The sequence below is a fragment of the Pongo pygmaeus genome, chromosome 4 (genome assembly GCF_028885625.2).
Source record: "Pongo pygmaeus isolate AG05252 chromosome 4, NHGRI_mPonPyg2-v2.0_pri, whole genome shotgun sequence".
Taxonomy (NCBI): domain Eukaryota; kingdom Metazoa; phylum Chordata; class Mammalia; order Primates; family Hominidae; genus Pongo; species Pongo pygmaeus.
The window spans coordinates 120,586,962-120,594,514 of NC_072377.2; the positions used below are offsets into that span (position 1 = coordinate 120,586,962).

Below are 7,553 nucleotides of genomic sequence, written 5' to 3' on the forward strand. Positions count from 1 at the left end.
GTTCATATTTTCTATTTATTCATGATTTAGTCTTAGTAGGTTGTTTCTAGGAATTTATCCATCTTAGGTTATTCAACTTGTTAGCAAACAGTTGTTCACAGTGTTCTTTTATAACACTTTTTTATTTCTATGGCATCTGTTATAATGTCCTCTCTTTCATTTTTAATGTTAGTTATTTGGGTCTTCCCTCTTTTTTTCTTAATTAGTCTAGCTAAGGATTTGTCAATTTTGTTGATCTTTTTAAAAAACTAACTCTTCATTTCTTTGAATTTTTATATTGTTTGATCTTCTATGTCATTTATCTCTGTTGTAATCTATATTATTTTCTTCTTCCTGCTTACTTTGACCTTAGGTTTTTTTTTTTTTTCCTAGTTCCTTGGGTGTAAAGTTAGGTTGTTAACTTGAGATATATATGTATTTTACATTATACACTTAACAGCTATAAACTTAACCCTTTAACACTAGTTTCACTCCATCCCAAAATTTTGGCATGTTGTGTTTTCACTTTCATTTGTCTTAAGATATTTCCCAGTTGCAGTTCTCCTTATTACTTATTTGACCCATTGATTGTAGGAGAATATGTTTAATTTCCACATATTTGCAGATTTCCCAGTTTTCCTTGTGCTACTGGTTTCTAGTTTTATTCCATTGTAATCAGAAAAGATACTTTGTATGATTTCAGTCTTCTGGAATTTAAGATTTGTTTTGTGGCCCAATGCATGGTCTTATCCCGGAGAATGTTCCATGGGTACTCAACAATATATATTGTGCTATTTTTGATTGGAGTATTCTGTATATGTCTGTTAGGTCTAATTGGTCTATAGGGTTATTCAAATCTTGTTTCCTTGTTGATTTTCTGTATAATTCTGTTCATTGTTGAAAGTGGAATATTGAAGTCTCCTACTATTATTGTGTTGTTGTCAAATTTCTTCAATCCTGCCAAAGTTTGTTCCATATATTTAGATTCATATAAATACAGTAAGTCCTCATATAACATTGTGATAGGTTCTTGGAAACTGCATCTTTAAGCAAAACAATGTACAGCAGGCTTTTAAGTCATGTCATTTTTTTCAGTGTCCTTTTATCATAATGTTGAGGGAAAAAATGGCTTTGTTGTTTGTCCTTTTACTTAAAGCTGTAGTTTTCAAAAACCTGTGACAACATTAAGTGAGAACTTACTGTATTTATGCACCAAAGCTATGAGGTTTGGTGCATAAATATTTATAATTGTTTTATTTTCCTGATAAATTGACCCTTTTATCATTATATAATGTCTTTCTTTGTGTCTTGTAATGGTTTTTTATTTAAAGTATATTTTGTCTGACTTTAGTGTAGCCACTTCTGCTCTCTTTTGTTATCATTTACACGGAATATCTTTTTCCATCCTTTCACTTTCAGCCTATGTGTATTGTTAGATCTAAAGTATGTCTCTTATAGACAGGGTATAGTTGGATTCTGTTATTTTATCCAGTTAACCAGCCTGTGTCTTTTGATTGGGGAGTTTAATCTGTTTACATTTAAAATAATTACTGATAGGCAAGGACTTAATTGCCATTTCGTTAGTTGCTGTCTATGTCTTGTTCCTTTCCTCTCTCATTGCCTTTCTTTGTGTTTCATTGATTTTTTTTCTAGTGGTATGCTTTCATTCCCTTCTCACTTCCTTTTGTGTGTATTCTACAGATATTTTCTTTGTGGTTACCACTGTAAATCCATAAAACATCTCAAAGTTATAGCATTCTATTTCAAACTGATAACAACTTAACTCTAATCACATACAAAAACTTTCTCCTTTACTGCTCCACTTCTCTATTTGTTATTGATGTTACAAATTACATTTCTATATATTACATATACATTAACATAGATTTATGGGTTTTGTTTTGTTTTGGGGGTTTTTCATTTAAATTTCACATACTAAATTTACAGTAGTACCTAATACTATATTTTTCCATGTATTTACCTTTATTAGAGAACCTTATATTTTTATACAGCTTTGTGTTTTTGCCTGCTGTCCTTTCATTTCAACTTAAAGAACTTCCTTTAGCATTTTGTATAGATTAGCTCTAGGTAATGAACTCCCATGGCTTTTCTTTATCTGGGAAAATATTAATTTCTTCTTCACTTTTGAAGAACCATTTTGCCAGATACAGTATTCTTGATTAATAGTTTTTTTGTTTTTGTTTTTGTTTTCGTTTTTGTTTCCTTTCAGCACTTTGAGTATATCATCCTACTCCTTTCTGGCCTTCAAAGTTTCTGCTGAGAAATTTGCTGATAATATTATGGAAGCTCCCTCATATGTGATAAATCACTTTTCTCTTGCTGCTCTTAAGTTTCTGTCTTTGACTTTACACAGTTTGACTATAATGTTTCTTAGTATGGTTATCTTTGGATTTTCCTAGTTGGAGTTCTTTGAATTTCTTGATCTGTATGTACATTTCTGTCCACAGATTGGGGAAGGTTTCATCCATTTTTTCTTCAGATAAGCTCTCTTATTTTTTTCTCTCTTACTTTCCATTCTGGAATACCCATCATGCATATATGGACCTGCTTGATATTATCCTAAATCCCTTAGCATCTCTTCACATTTCTTCTTTCTTTTTTCTCCTCTGCTCGGTGATTTCAGATAACTTGTCTGCAAGTTCACTGATTCTTCATTCTGCCTGAAACTGTTGTTGAATACCTCTAATAAGTTTTTCCATTCTGTTACTGTATTTTTCAGCTCCAGGATTTCTGTTTGGTTCTTTTTTATAGTTTCTGTATTTTTCTTGATGTTCTCATTTTGTTCATGTATCATATTCTTGATTGTTTTCAAATGTCTGTGTTCTCTCTCTCTCTTTTTTTTTTTTTTTTTTGAGACAGTCTCACTTTACCACCCAGGCTGGAGTGCAGTGGCACAATCTTGGCTCACTGCAACCTCTGCCTCCTGGGTTCAAGTGATTCTCCTGCCTCAGCCTCTCGAGTAGCTGGGATTAAAGGTGAATGCCACCATGCCTGGCTAATTTTTGTATTTTTAGTAGAGATGGGGTTTCACCATGTTGGCCAGGCTGGTCTCGATCTCCTGACCTCAGGTGATCTACCCACCTCAGCCTCCCAAACTACTGGGATTACAGATGTGAGCTACTGCTCCCAGCCCTCTTTTAGCTCATTAAACATCCCTATAATAGTTATTTTAAATTCCCAATCAGGTAGCTGATAGACCTTTGTTTCTTCAGGGTAAGTTTCCGGAGTTTTATTTTGTTCCTTTGATTAGGCCATATTTCCCTATTGCTTTGGTATGCTTTGTGATTTTTGCTGGGCGTTTTGAAAGACAACTACCTCCCCTAGTCTTTGCATACTGGCTTTGTGCAGGGGAAGACCTTCACTAATCAGCCCAGCTGGGAGTTCTAGGGCCTCTCAAATGTTTTCCGATATCTTGCTCCCTCTGGCACCTGCCCGTGGAACTGCAGCTCTAATATGCCTCTCACCTCTGTTTTCAGTGCCTTCCAAATGCTGGTGCTTGGCCTGTGAGTGCCCTTCTTTAAGTGATAGAGAAACCAGTTCCTTGGGAATCCCCCAGAAAGCCAGAATGTTGGATTTATGGCTCATTCTTTTGTTTCTGTCCTGAGGGAGGAGCTCTGGCATGGGGGGTGGTGGGTTCTTCTTGGTTGCTCCACTATTCCACATGGGAGAGGGGCATGCATGGCTACACTGAACACTGTGAAATTAATTTCCTACCACTTTCATTGGAATTCCTTCTTGGTTTTATAATGGCGTGGGTGCTGTAGCATTTCAACTGGTCTCTTAGGTGCTCACAAGGGTATTCTGATCCATATATTGTTAACTTGGTATCTTAGTGGTGGAAAGAGGGCCTCTAGCTTCCTAGTCTACCACTAGGTAGACTTCTTTTAAGCAGTATGTTTTCGAAGTTATATTTCTTCTCTTTCCTCAATGTAACATTTTAGGAGACACCACCTTAAAGCAAAGCAAAATATAGAAAACAAGAACCTGGCTTGACTGCTACCTTTAGGGATACATCAAATCAGTTGTTTACACACTGATTCAGCCTTCGTTCTCTCCTGTCTTTTTGGATGGAGGTGAGAGTAATGAACTTGTCTTGCTTTTCTCAGAACTTTAGGGTACACCTAGGCTTATCATCCTTCCTTAACTGCTAGGAGGATATATAGTATGTATAGATGATGCTGATTAAACCTTTGGAGCTTTAATGATGTGTGACAGCCAATGAATTTTTCTAATATAGTAAAAAAACTTCATGATTTTGTATCATTCTTAAAGGAAGAGGCTTTAAAGCAGATGTACTTCTTTATTCATTTTAAAGCTTAAGTACTTAGATAGATATATGAGAGAAAATGAAGAAGTATGGAAATTTGATCCTGTACACTTAGCTTCATGAAGAGTGAGATGCATTTTCTGAACATAGCCCCATTGACTCTTCTGGAATTAGTTGGAGATAATTTGGTTTGAAATGTCAGCTTTGTAAATAGAAATGGAAATCATTAAAACAGATAAACAAAAGTGAACATAGAAACTGGGAACTAGAATAAATAGTATGTTGGAAATGACCATAAACAATTAATTATCTGGCTCAATTTTGCATCAGTTTTCTACTTCTTTAGTTCATGATGCCCATTTTATGTCATGTGATTACAGCAGTGTGATCAGATTGGTTAGCATATTCTTGGCGTTGTCTCCTCATTAACTTTGACTTCTTCAGAGGGACCTTGAGTGAAATAAACACATGTGAGCAGTCTTAAGCAAATTGTTTGAATTGTTTCCTCAGTGTACAGAATCAACCAAAAGTAGGGTGGATTGAGTTGAGTTGGGTTTAGTTTAATATCATACTTTACTACAGCATCATACATATATATACAATATTACTTAGCATCTGTAGCACCCATAAAGGATTCTCTAATGCATGTGAAGTAAAAGGAAAGAGAGTGTTTAAGTCCTGGCTTTGAAACTGTTGTGTTAATTGTGAACTTTTGCTGAGTCTGTACATTAAAGAAGGTAACACTCAGCATGTTGAGATCACAACTGCTAGATTAGTGCTTGGAGGCAGTAGCTGTGCTGATGTGAGACATTAATGGCTGGATGAGTTCAATCAGATATCCTGCCTCCAGTGTCTTTGTGTAATGGTATTTACTAGATTTCAAACAGACTGCTGAGAAAGATGAAATATAATCTCATGTATTATCTCTGTCTTGAAAAAATTAGATAATAAAGTTGTTCTCTTACTGGCATATGTTTTATTAACCTTCGTAGGGTCAACTTAAAGGACAGATGTCTGTAGGATTGAAACCTTTTGCTAGAGTGTTATTAAGTACATTTTTGAGTTCTAGGAATCATGGGGTTGAGTAGAGCAGGTAAGCATTTTTTAAAACCACTCAGAGGACAATCTTATGTCATATTCTAAGGTTAGCTGGAGAGAAAAAATGTGATGTAAATTGTGTGCAACTACATTCTTTATGTTGTTTTTCTTCCTTACAGAGCCTGGAGAAAGTTCTTGTGGAATTCAGTCACAAGGAGTTGTTTGATTTCTATAACAAGGTCTATATTTTTTAAATAATTTCCTAATATGTGGGGTTTTTTAAATAATATTTTGTTTTCATTTTATGAATTCTTATTTTTAAATGTCCTATTATGGAACTAAGTTCTTTAAACTTCCCTTATAAAAGACCTTATGTTTCACAGGAGGAAATATAGCAGAAATGAAGAGAATCTGAAAAACTAAATCAGGAAGAAAAGGAAAATAGTTTTAATTAAAGCAATAGGATTGTTGCTTTAATACAAAACATTAAGTAATGAACTTTGTGATTCCAAGCCACACTGATGCTTTAAATATATATAATGTCAAATACTTTAATTTCTGGGCCCAGGGTAAAGGGAAACATGCCTTTAGAGATTTATCTGTGAGTATATTTCATGTTTCTTTCTGAAGATTGATTTTGTAATCTAGGAAAATATACTCCCTCCACCCCCCAACTTTAAAATATTATCAAGTAGGCAGTTCTTCTGCCCAGTCTACTGCCACTGGACCACGCGTGTGGTTATCCTGTTCAGCCCACCACCACTGTACCCACACCCTCGTATGTAAGCCTCCAATAAAACCCCATGTCTCATTAAAAAAAATTATGTAGTGATAATTTAAAATGAAACAGCTGAAGACACTTAAAACAACAGTATTAAGAAACCTTTCTTTGAAAATTTGAAAACTTAAATTTTCAAGCACAAATTCTAATATCTTCACCTAAAAAGAAAAATATTCTAAGTGGTAATTTTATTGCTATGTGAATGGATTTAACATTCATAGTTACCAATGCCATTTTTTCCTTTCTATTTGCATGTGTCTGAATAACACTTGATATGAGTTTCGTTCCCTTCACTAACGTCTTTTCTTTTTTTTTTGTCTTTGTAAATAGCTAGAGACTATACAAGCACAGCTGGATTCCCTTACATGATGTTTTCGAAGACTGTTTTTTTCATCATGCTCCTGCCACCTCATTATTTTGCATTGAAGATACATTGCCAGGTTGTGTTTTCTGAAGGATTCAGTGGCTTGCTTTCTGTAAATTATATGGCTTATCACTTCTTAGACAAATAACGACCAAGAGAGATCGTTGTTAAGAGTACTGAGGTTCTAATATACTTTCTTTAGTTCTGTAAGCCAACAGTAATTATTAAGAACACTTTCATTTTAAAGGAAACAAAAGTGAATACCATATTGTTTTTACTGTCATAGTGTTGCTTTCTTGCCTGTCCTGCTTAGTTTTTACTTGCTTGTTGATACCATAATGTATCAAGGAGAGTCCATGGATACAAGATAAGATGTGTACCTTAGTAGAATACAGAGCTTTGTATTCATGTAAATTTTATTACATGAATAAAATTTAAAAAATAGCCACATACAATCAAATACACTATGGCATTTTTATTTGAATATGATGAGTATATTTTGCTTCAGAAATAATATAGGAAAGAAAGGTAAAATAGTGAGTAGTATGGTATCAGTTAATTCCACTCTGAGCTTCTCTGTCAACTTCAGTTTCTCTCTGAGTTTAATGATTTAATAATAGTCCAGATTTTTGTGTGTTTTTCTTTATACTGCAAATTAATAATGATTCACTTTATAGTTTGGGAGACAGAATCAGGTCTTGAATAAAATAATTGTAATGAGTGCTAAATGGGCACCATTATTCAAATCAGATACCTTTTATATTCTCTTTCTATAAATATGTTGATTTCTGTCAATAAAATGTTTGTGTCTTAGGATTGGTTGAAGTGTACATTTATTTTATACATTTATAGTATATTTTATGCCATGAATGTATGTAAATGAATACATTTACATAAATTTGTTTTAAAAAAATTGAATTTTTTTATGAATGAAATTTCTATATTGTTTCCAAAAAGAGAGAGATTCAAACATGACTTTCTTCACATGAAGAAATTCGATTTCAGAAATGTCCTGTATTTAAATAAGCAAAGCCATTGAAATTGAAGCACATTTCTTATTTGAAGCATCTGGGAAATACAACTGTTAAGTATCTCTCAAATAT

The 7,553-nt window shown here is 33.8% G+C and overlaps 1 protein-coding gene across 1 annotated transcript in view; it reads left to right on the forward strand.

The window, feature by feature from the left end:
* COMMD10 (COMM domain containing 10) overlaps nucleotides 1-7,266 on the forward strand; it is a 201,687-nt gene extending 194,421 nt beyond the window's left edge. Inside the window, exons 6-7 of the mRNA XM_054488507.2 lie at nucleotides 5,485-5,544; nucleotides 6,417-7,266. Of these exons, the coding sequence (XP_054344482.1) occupies nucleotides 5,485-5,544; nucleotides 6,417-6,455 (99 nt within the window). The 3' untranslated portion in view covers nucleotides 6,456-7,266. The remainder of the gene's footprint in view (nucleotides 1-5,484; nucleotides 5,545-6,416) is intronic.
* Nucleotides 7,267-7,553: the final 287 nt, after the last annotated feature.